Raw genomic sequence first — 12,027 nt, 5'->3', positions numbered from 1 at the left:
TATAACTGAACTGAACTGAAGTCAAAAATATTCTCTAAGCATAAAATTGAAAAGCAGTTATGCTTTATAAAAATGAAGACCAGGAAGAAGGGATATAGTCATCTGTCTTTCCCTTTCCTTAGCAACTTATTCAACAAAGAAGTGAAAGGCACTGATGTCCATCTAATGTCGATCATTGCAACGAACGGGCAACCTGTTTTACTAACCATGAGGGAGAACATGTAATTTTTTACACTTTCCGTGCACACTTCCCTGATGTCCTCATTAAACATGAATTGAGAATAGTAGCTGCAACTTGACCTTGGTACAACAAAATTAATAGAGTAGATATAGTTACTAAAGGAAAAAAAACATTCAGTCAGTTTATTCCACTGACATCCAGAGGAAGTTATTCAGAATGTCTTTTTATCTCTAATAGTTGGCATAAGCATATATTGTACTCAGCAATATAATAATCAGCAGTGCAGTGGTGATGACAGTTATACGCAATCTGCCAAGGGTTGATTTTTGAGTGGAGTTTAATTCTTTATTGGGAAGATTCTTGGAAGAATCCAATGGGAGACAGTCCTGGCAAACAGGGATCCAGGAGGGCAATTGATGTGCAAGAATCACCTCTTCTAAGCTCAAGAAAGGTCATCCCAAAGAAAGAGAAATTGAGCAAAGGTGGCAGGAGGTCTACATGAATGAAAAAGGAGCTCCTGACAAAACTCAGACATCAAAAGGAAGCTTACCAGAGGTGGAGGGTGACCTGGGAGGAACATAGAGATTCTATCCAAGCATGCAGGGATGGAGTTAGGAAAGCCAAAGCCCAGCAGTCATTGAATCTGGCAAGGGACCTGAAGGGCAACAAGAAAGGCTTCTACAGTTATGCAAGCAGCATTGCGAAGCCACTCTTGATTACCTCTGAAAGGCCATGATGATTGGGAGAGGTTCCTGAGGACTGCAAGAAAGCAAATATCACTCCTATCTTCAAGAAAGGCAAAGAGTAGAAGCCAGGGAAGGCTTCTACTGACAGGCCAGTCAGCTTCATCTCAAGCCTTGGGAAAATGATGGAGCAAATAATCCTAGACACCTTTTCCAAACATATTAAGGCCAAGAAGATGACTGAGAGTAGTCAGCATGGATTTATGAAGGGGAAATCATACTTGGTAGCTGTCTGCAACAAAATGACTAACTCAGTGGATGACAGAATGTGGATGTTGTTTATCTTGACTTTAGCAAGGCTTATGAACCTGTCTGCAATAACATCGTCACTGACAGACTGATACTGACTAGTTTACAATGACAAACATACCAACTAGTTAAATAGATGGTGAGGTGGACAGAAAACTGGCTGAACTGCCATTCTCAGAGGGTGGCGGTCAGTGGCATGAAGTCCCGCTGGAGACCAGTCACTAGTAGTGTGCTCCAGGTATTGATACTGGGGCCAATACTGTTTAGTAGCTTCATCAGGGGCCTGGATGATGGGACAACCTGCTCTAGCTGACCCTGTGGTGAGCAGGCGGATGGAGTAGACAATCTCTACAGGCCACTTCTAAGCTGAACTATTCTGTGATTCTGCGATTTTGTGATAGGAATCAGACCAAAAATATTGTTCATTAATGTTATTTAAATTATACCATCATTTTTTCTGATTTTTAAAACAGGCTAATTAAAAGACAGAAGTAAGCCTTATGCATGTTAATCTCTCACTTTAAAACTGTGACTAAAACTACTTTGTTGACGTTTTAACTAGTCAACTATTTTGTGCCAGTTCCATCTGTTGTTAGATGCTCTCCAAACTCATTAAAAGTACTCAAATGTTACAGTGATGAAAGCCATATAAGCATCTAGATACTTACAGTCATGGAAAGTTCTCTTGCCTCACCCTTGTCTGGAATATGATTAAAAAGAAACTTTTTTGTGCTATATATTTTGAATTAATGTGTTTCCTCAGTTTTCTGAGTTGATACCAGTATGAATACTTCATTTTGGAATTTGAACAGCAAAAGAAAAAAAAAAACCCACACAAATGAAAAACGATAAAAAAAACTTAAAATGTCATTTACTATTTTTGAAGCAATAGGTAAGCCAGTGTCATAACTACTCTGAAAATTCTGGATGAGAAGCTTCTGTGGATCATTTAGCATTGTTAATCCTTAGAGGGAAAAGACACCTAAATATCTCAGCCAAATGTTAAGCCACAAAATATGTAGAAAAAGATATTGTTTTTAAATAGCATTACCACAAATCAGTGAAGACCAAGATGAAAATAAATTCAGGAATAATCTGCAGCCCAACTTCAGACATCAAGTTTGAGCAAGTGACTTTCAGTCTTCCATGGTAATTGGGAGAAGATAGCAACTGAATGAGGATGAATCTTACTCTTGAGAGAGAATTTACCCATTCATCATAAGAAAATTACGTTATACCCCATATTCTTCAATGAAAGTTATTTGATCTTTCTTTGTACTGGATAATTATGTTTTTACCAGTGCGGGTTATACTGGATACTCACATTTATAGTTTATCAATCTCTAGTAATTTTGAAGCAATTATTTTTGGTATCGCCTTCAAGTGTGTATCTGGTTTGTTTTAAGTTGTTATAGTCTCAAATACTATAAAATAAGAAGAACAAATACATGCCAAATGTGCTAGAAAATAGTGACCCACTCTGCTCTTCCGTCCCCTTCTCCCTCTGCCCCCAATTCCCAATATGTATAATAAAGCAAAGGTCTCTCTCTTCCTGGTCAGAGTACAGCTATTGGATAGTTCAGCTATCCACACACTCTATTAAGGAACTTTTGCTTTATTAAGATCCATTACCTTGTTTTACTTCAAGTAGACTGATGTCTGCTCATGCATTACGAGGAGCTGGAAGCAAAGTTCACATATTGGTTGCTTGGGGCTGTTCAGGATTTATTTATGAATGTGGTAGTTCGGTCCTCTAGAGGGGAAGAAGTAAAATGTGTTGTCACCTGAGAAATTTACAATAACTTAATATTTACTTGAGACTGATGGGGAATGAGCTTCAAAAAAAAAATTAAGTAGATGAGAGGCAAAGACTAACTCTCCTTAATATGAGTAGTAGTAGTTTTTTGGAAGGCTGAATCACATTAAAGATAACAAGAAGTCCCAGAAAACGTTGAGGAACCATAAACTGTTCTTTTTTTAAGTAATCAAAATCTCCCTTCTTATTACATAGTCTCAGCTCGTCACTGTTGTTTCACAGTATTTCACAATTGATTTAATCAGAAATAAGTAGCCTGACACAGAAAAAGAAGGAAAAGGGATGTTTTCTTTGCTGCTGGCTGCACCTTACTGCTGCCTGACTTGAAGACACAGCTTGACTGGCTTAAAGAGATCATGAAGCTCAGTCTCAGTGTTCTTATTTGATGTTCTCAGCTGTACTACTCACCTTAAATCTCTTTGTAATGTATTTGATTTCAGGTTGTTTTTAACTTTTGGTTACCTGCTCTGATTTTATCTGTATTTTATTTAGAAATGCACAAATGACAGTAGGAAAAATGAAACAAGCAAACAAAAAACAGTTACCACAAATGATATGTGGAGTTTTCTGTTTGCTGTAGTAACCAGATTTTATGTTCACTTCAGTGTTACACTCTTAGACAAGAAAGTGCTTAAGGCAAAACTAGAGGGAACAATTATGAAGTGCAGAAACAGACCTTTGAACTTAGCTCACTATATGGTATAATTGTTCTGTAAATGTTTTATAATAGCCATTAAAATGCCAGTATAGTTTATCAATTCTATTTTTACAATTTTCTCATGGTGCAGATCTTGATAACAGTTATGTGTGCCTGTTAACAGTTATGCCTCAGAAAGTACATGAAATTTCTGCACATAGTTCATAATTTACCTTGAAATAGGAAAGAGCATTGAGAGTCAAGAAGAACTTTGTTCTTGTCTAAATGGCAAAATAAACTTCTTCATTGACTCTGAAACTAAGATCTGCAAAAAGAACAAATGTAAATAGATTGCATGATAAGAGCTAGATTAACTTTGTTAGTATCTTTGGCAAAACCAAAAAAATAGGGGCTGGATGCAGTCAAATAATATTTTAAAAATAAGTAGAGCTAGTAAAAAAATCTATATTGAATTTTCTAGAGACACTAAAGATAATTATAAATTGAAGAAAAAATGAAGGAGATAATTTGACATTTCACTTATGCTTCCTCCTAAGATTTGACAAAGAATTTCAAAGTGTTTCATTGACACTTTATAAATTACTTTTTGGTTGAACATTTTATAAATGTAACATTCAGTCCTTCACTTCAGAATAAGTTTTCCATTCAGAAATGGACCTTTTTTTCTTCCTGAAAAGGGGAAATGATAAGATTATGCATTGGCAAGGTGACTGCCTTTTCCTTTAAAGGAAAAATGAAAAAAGTAGGCTTTTTGAAAGCTTCAAATTTTTGATGTACTGATTTTAAAGTCTTATTAGAATGTATAAATTGGAAGAATTGTAAATTCCTAGCTTTATCCTTTATAGCAGAATGCTAGATAAGGATATTATGGAACAGATAGGAAACAAATGCCATCAGTCTCTAGCAGCAACACACTGGAATATTTATCCCTAAATGTCTCACCTAGGTAATGAACCAGAACTGGTTCAGTTTCCCTTTACAGGTATTCCAGGACCAACAAATACATGTAACTATTTCTACCTTTATACCTCTTTTTCCTTAGGCCATTTTCCCAACCATTTTTAGTAATGGTAATAGCATTGAGATATAAATGTTCTGTAGGTACTAAGGTCAGAATTAATCTAACAGTTCCTTTCCTTTTCTTTTGAATTGTTTACATATATTGAAAGTGATAATACCTGTGATGTGAATGTTCTGAACAAATGACATCCTTAATAATTGCGTTGTTCAACTAGCAATTTGTTTTGAGCAAAAAAAAATTTTGTAATTCAGAATATGAATTTCCCAGAGTGTTTGTTTTTTTGAATTAGTTGTTCATCGTACATTGCAAAAGTGAAGGATGCAATGAATGTTAACATTCTTAAGAAAAATAAAACGTTACAAGGTAAATTAATCTTACAGACACTTATCAACAAAATGAGTGAATAAAACAGGATAAATAAAAATATGTCTGCAATTCTAAAGGTAATTTTTGCACTGAAAATTTAACAGGAGAAAAGCAGAGAATTTGAAAATATATTCAGCAGCAAAAAAAATATTTTTCCCTTCATTAATAAAATCTTTATATAAGTAAATGTATGATTTGTTTACATTCATTGCTTGTTTTCTAGATGCACAACTACACTTTTATCTATGTGCTGATCTTAAAACAATGTGAAAAATAATTTTATACACCAAGAGAGTGTATATTTGAATTAATTGATCAGGAAAATCAACCAATAAATATCTATCCTTTTCAATAAACATATTTTTAAAACACTATATTAATATATATTATGTTCTCTCCATTTTTGTTTTTTGGTCCCTCTTTTTATTTGGCAATTGGTGCCACTTGCTTTTCTCCTTCCTGTTTGATCAGTGGTTTTTGGCCAGTTTGTATTTTTCCAGACATCACTCCATGATGTGGTCGAAGTATATGATGGCCCAACTCTACAGTCATCCTTGTTATCCTCTCTCTCAGGATCTCATTCAGGTATCCCTTAATAGAACTTTTATTAAAGTATTATTCATTTTGTATAAACCTAGACAGAGTGTGTAGATAAAACATAATTAAATAAATAAAAACAATTGTCAGTTTTTCTTAGCTACAAATTTAGATAAATATATGAAATCAAGATTTTAATACAAAGTCCTAATCACTCAAAAGTTTGTGGTAATGAAGGAATTAAAGTTAAGCTGAAGCTTTTTTTTTTTCTTCTTTAATTATTATAGTGAGTATTTGGGGTGTTTCTGTACTTTTATTACTTTTTTATCTAGTAAACAATATGAAATATGTATTATGTATTTAAAGGGAAATTATATTTATAGCAAACTGAAATTTCATATATTATGTGCTTGTTACCTCCAGGAGATAGGGTATATCTTTTTTTAATTTTTGATAAAGGGGGAAAAAAAGCCTGCCTAATAATTGAGATGAGTTCCAGTCCCCCTCTTCTAGAATAACATAATGCTGCCAACATAAGATATTGAAATTGTATGTACCTCATAAAGTTACTGAGCAGAACAGATTTTTAGTTATTTTCTAGTTGCAAAGATGTTGATAGGCATTTTGAATGTATCTTTACTAGAAACTGGTTATGATAGCTTTGCATTTGCTTTGTTTGAGTAGGTGAATCCCTTCCATTGAGCTCAGGTAACCAGATCACGGTTAGATTTACTTCAGTCGGACCAGTAACAGCTAAAGGATTTCATTTCGTTTATCAAGGTGAGACAGCCTGGAAAAATGTGTAAATTAATTCTTTTTTTCACAAATTGCAATGTTATGGATGGAGAAATCTATCAGAGAGGAACAAACTGAGAATACAGAGGAAAGTAGTAACCTGTTGATGATGTAGCAAGTTTCACTATTTCTGCATATTTTAAAAATATTTTAGCACTATTCTTTTTATCTATATTTTAAAGATTAAATCATATATTTAAGAAGCATGAAAGAGGTTCCAAATTTAAGAAGGCAGTTTTGCAAAACAGCTGTTTCTGTGTTTGTTAATCTCACTCACTAATGTTCCATCCATCTGGCTGCTCAGACTGGCTTGTGTTTCTATTTAAATATGAATAACTGGGAATAATATTACCTGTGGGTGAATCAGTGAGCTTTCTGTTATTAAGATACTTCTCTTGATTAACATTATTTGCCTTTTCATGAATCAGACACGGAAGTGGTTATGCATTAATACTTGCAACTGCAATTCATTTTCCCATTACATTTGAGTCCTGATCTGATAGGCAGAACACACATTTAGAAATGCACAGAAATAAATGTAAATTTCTATCTGACACATAAATGTTCTTTGGAAACCATGTATTAGAGATATTGGCTGAATATTTCATAATATTATTTCTTTTTTGTGCCATTTTAGAAAGATTTCAGTATAGATTTTATGCATTTGCTTTAATCTTGGCTAGATTATCAGTGCTGTGCTCCTTTAAATTGTAACTGAGGCATCAAAAGTACAGTCCGTATTCGGAAGATTCGTTTAGGGATTGTGCAGATATTCTTAACTGGCAAATAACTGGAATGTTACTTCCAATCATTTTCAATATTTGTATTTTAAAATCTGTATTCTTCCACCAAATGTAAAATTAGGAATCCACAATTATTTGTATCTTTGCAGCTGTTCCAAGAACAAGTGCAACACAGTGTAGCTCTGTGCCTGAACCAAGATTTGGAAAAAGGATTGGGAATGAATTTGCAGTTGGTTCGTTGGTTCTTTTTGAGTGCAATCCAGGATATATTCTCCATGGGTCAACAGCAATTAGATGTGATACAGTACCAAATGCATTGGCACAGTGGAATGATTCTCTCCCTACGTGTGTTGGTGAGTCCTTAAGGCTTTTTTATAAAACTAATTGCTGCCTAAAATGTAGACCATTATCTGTAGTTGAATGTGTTTCCTCTTTGTCATCTGTACAGCGTTTTATTCCTGCTTACTTTTATTCACTTTCTTCTTCATTCAAGGTTGCAATATTATTCCCCTTTCTATTCTAACCTTGCTCTGACATTTTACTAGTTTCATAAACATACCCTGCTGCTATAAATTATGTTAGCTTCTTCTACATTAACATCAATGACAGGCCCTAGCTGTCCCTTAATCAAGACTCAGAAAAAACACTCTGCACCCTGACTGCGTGCAAGACTAAGACACTCTCATCTTTCAAATCTCTAACAAGATATTGCAAGTTATTATGAAGAGTGCTACAATATTAAAGAGTTAGAAATAGTTAACCTAAAATTTGATTTTTTGTCAAAAAAAAAAAACAGTACCTGTCCAGAGCAGAAAATATACTTTGTCCTGTTGTAGTCATACAAGATTAAATTCTCAAAATTAAATTCTTAAATTTTTAACGTGCATCCGTTGGCATTAATAAAGCTCATTTGCACCAAATGGAAATCTCGCTAACTAGGCTGAAAAGCCGTAGAGTGAAAAGGTAAAATTCTGTTAGTGCATTTTTCCTGAGGTATGCATCAAGGGCAAATATGGCACACTGCATATTTTGATTTACATATTATGCTTTGATAGAGTTTGATGTATTTGTTTTTTTAATGTGGAAAAAAAAATCAACTATGTATAAAATAATCAAAATTGATTAGCATTTGCAGGGATGTTTTTGCGACAGCGTGTAACGTTTTCACCTGTAACCTCCGTTACAGTACTGACTGCATTATATATTAATTTTGTGCAAATTGAATACATTAAAAACAATTCATTATGAAGATGAAGCCATCTGAAGAACTCAATTCCCAACCCAAACAATCAACATATGTATGAGATAAAGTTACTTTACTTTTCTGGACAGAGAACAGATTTTTACAAAAATGTTCCTAACCCATTGCATATAGAGAAAAAGGAAACCGCACTGTAGGGCTGACCCCAGCATAAAGAAATGCATACACAGAGTTTTAGATGAGTAGAGCAAAGGAAAAGAGAAAATAGTTTTTCATTTGGTTGATTTTAAATCTTTGGCATTAATCAGCTACTGCTGCATGGTAGAGACTGGGTCGTTTTCAATAAAAATAGATTTCCTCCAAAATATTAATATCTTGGTAGAGATCAAGATTATGTAGCACTTGGGTGGTATTAGTAAAATGCAGCTAACCAGATATTATAGACTATTAGTGTTTAGCTAGATTGATTCAGGCATAAGGATAGAACCGCAATGTATATATTAGTAAGAAGCGGAAGTACAGATCTACGCTTGTGCTCATTTTCCTTTACTACAATTTAAAAAGTAGAACCCGTTTTGTCCCTTTGAAATGTATTCACTTTGTTTTTTAGATATAACAACTCAACAAAATGTTGAAATAATTATTTTGGTCATTTATTACAGTATATTATTGATACATTAAACTATCTGGCTCTAGGCAAGTTGAACTGAGAAAGGGTTACAGGCCAGAACTATTCATTGTACTGTATGTGTGAAAATCACTCTGCCAGTAAGGGTCATAAAATATATATGAAGTGAAAATTGCATTGAACTAAATCAGTTTAATAATTGAAGTGCTAGACATGACCATATTAAATTGCCTTAACTTTAGTGAATGCTTGAATATTTCCTTATGGATAGCAGATATCAGTCATTCTGTCTGCTCATCCTTTTATGAGTAATTATTTTAAATGCTTTACGTGACACTGACCTTCAGTTTATCCATGTAGTTCCCGACAGATTCTATCAATTATATGCCATATAAAATGTAGCTACAGTTATCATTACAAGATAAGTTACATTCCTCTACCTATTTTCTAAATCCTCATATTTGCATCTAATTAAATCAGTTTAGAACTTAATAGCGTTGCATAGAAGTGTTACATTAGCTTTAATGGTTTTGATAAAACTTCAGCTTCTTAAATACCAACAGAATATCTATATCTAGATTCTTTGTCCCTGTTAGAACTTCTAACGGTCTAGACAAGACACGTTCAAGTCAAACATTCAGAAGGGAAACTTAATGGTACTGAATGTCCCTCTCCAATTTCATGCATAACACTTTCATTAATCCATGGGTATGGATATGATAAGTGCAATTGTGCAAGCATTTAGCAACTTCTTTACTAATATGATAAATCCATAGTCTGTAATAGGATAACTCACAAAAGCAGAGAGAATAGTCAAGGACTTGAGACTGGTGCTATTATTTATTTAGATCACAACAAAATAGTAATATTAAGAAAGAATGTTTCTTTTTTACCACACATTTTTATCTTTTTTACTAATACAATACACAACTGTTCAAACTGCATTCTTAGCTGCTAACAATAACATTTTATTTTTGTAAGATTACTAGAACACAATGGAATGAGTTTTACTTTGTTAAAACTCCATTAAATGAGGGGAACATGAACATGATTTTATCAAGTAGAAAACTACCAGAATTTAAATTTTCTGTTATTCTTTTTGATCACTTAAAACAAGATTTTCTGAGATATAAAGTTTTATTTTCCTGAGGCAAATATAAATTTTTAAATGCAGCATAAATTGACAAAAGTTTTCAGCCAAAGTAAGCTGAACATTGTGTAAGCTTTTATAAACACTTTTCTCACATCTGAAGCTTCATACTTCTTTTCTTGCCTTACACATTTCCTTTCAGTGCCCTGTGGTGGAATTTTAACAAAGCGCAAAGGGACCATTTTGTCTCCTGGTTACCCTGAGCCTTATGACAACAATCTGAATTGTGTGTGGAAGATCACGGTACCAGAGGGAGCTGGTATTCAAGTAAGTATACTTGCTATTTGCTTGCCATCATCATGCTCAAAACTGTTTTTCCTGTTAGAAGATCATGAAAAGATCATTTATTCCTGCATTTTTGCTATCTCCCTAATGATTGTCACAAGGGAATTTATTGCACATTGTTTTATTCACACAAATTTTAAAAGATGCAGAATTTACACAATTCTTAAAAGATATACCTATACCTTTTTACTTAGAAGAAAAGCACTGATAATTTAAAATGTGACAATAGTTCATTGTAAACCAGAGAGAGCAGAGGGGAGTTTCTGTGTTTATTCTCTCCCCCAAAATAAATACATTTCCTTTCAAGAGAGTGAAGTTAAGTGGGTTGCTTTTATGGGCAGGTTATCCATGTTTTCCTAGAAACCCTATAATTTACTGTACAGTTATAAATGTTCGACATGATATAAAGATGTTTCAGGATGTTTCAACATGACATGTGAATGGATCCTTTAAATTATTGACAGAATTCTAATTTACTAAAATATAGATTAAGACTTTCATGGAACATATAGTAAAAAATTGTTCATGTAGCTAAGTCATGTACATATCATCACTTTTTAAATTCACTAAAGAAACTAACAGAAGCCTGATTACTGGAAAGTTGTATTTACTAAATTAGGATTTCTAAACATCATCTGATAAAATTCCTGGCAATACATTTATCAAGAACCCATGGTAAATGGTTTTGTAAGTCTCCCTTAGTTCAAAATATAGCTGCTGTAGAAACTGAAAAAATACAGAGCTAAATTTTCAGTATGTAGGTATTTAATACTGAAAAGTTCAATTGCGTACTGTTAAGTTAAAGACCATTTAAAACTGAAGTGATTATTTCTAAATTAGATTTAACTATCCTGAGGGGTAAAAAAAAAAAGAAACCATTGTGGACAGTTTATTAAAGCTCTCTTTTTAATAAATTATGTCACAGAGACTTTAAGATATTTTACTGTGTCAAGAAAGGTTTTGAAAACAGTATGATTTAATAGTCGGCTGCTATATAATCATCTTCAAAAATATATATTTTTGCTTTAAATAACTAAATATATTTAACAAAAACATAAAAACTTCATAGAAGAACAAAGAAATCATCACAAATCCATCCTAAGTCCGTACATGGTAAGATGTAAAAATTATGAGTTCAATTTTCAAAACCATCAATATCCCTTAAGAACAGTATTTAATAAGGTAAGTAAGTTTTGAGAGAGAGTCTGGGGAATGCTACTCAATCTAAACGGTTGACTAAGTTAGGATCCTGAGTTCCCTACATTTTCTGTACAATCAGTAATGAAAGTTAAACACTAGGATAGTTCAGGGCATCTAAGTTAGACATTGTTAACAGTAACTGGCACTTGGAGTATGCAGAGGTAGAAGACACCACTCTGGAGTAAGGTTATTAGATGTTTATTACCTTGAAATCTCTCAACTGCAAAGAGAACCCCAGGAACCTTGCAGGGAAGTGACTGTGCTCTCTCAGGCACCACAGAGCATTGGCACATGGCGACCCATGCTTGGAGATTGTGAGTTTAAGGTGAATTAATAAGTTACAATATGGGGTACTGTGCATGTGCTACAGATAACAAGGGAAGCCGTAATTTTTTAGGTATACAGATAATAAGGGATGCAGTAATTCTTTAGTAGTATGCATGTCCAGACTGGC

At 33.6% G+C, this 12,027-nt stretch overlaps 1 protein-coding gene across 2 annotated transcripts in view; it reads left to right on the top strand.

Annotated features, from left to right (window-relative positions):
- CSMD3 (CUB and Sushi multiple domains 3) overlaps positions 1-12,027 on the top strand; it is a 711,519-nt gene that overhangs the window by 565,340 nt on the left and 134,152 nt on the right. For both annotated transcript variants that reach the window (XM_068933141.1, XM_068933140.1), the window contains 4 exons: positions 5,506-5,619; positions 6,256-6,351; positions 7,259-7,462; positions 10,231-10,355. In XM_068933141.1, coding sequence (XP_068789242.1) covers positions 5,506-5,619; positions 6,256-6,351; positions 7,259-7,462; positions 10,231-10,355 — 539 coding nt within the window. The remainder of the gene's footprint in view (positions 1-5,505; positions 5,620-6,255; positions 6,352-7,258; positions 7,463-10,230; positions 10,356-12,027) is intronic.

Source organism: Struthio camelus, chromosome 2 (genome assembly GCF_040807025.1).
Source record: "Struthio camelus isolate bStrCam1 chromosome 2, bStrCam1.hap1, whole genome shotgun sequence".
In the NCBI taxonomy this organism is placed as follows: domain Eukaryota; kingdom Metazoa; phylum Chordata; class Aves; order Struthioniformes; family Struthionidae; genus Struthio; species Struthio camelus.
This window is presented reverse-complemented; position numbering and strand designations above follow the sequence as displayed.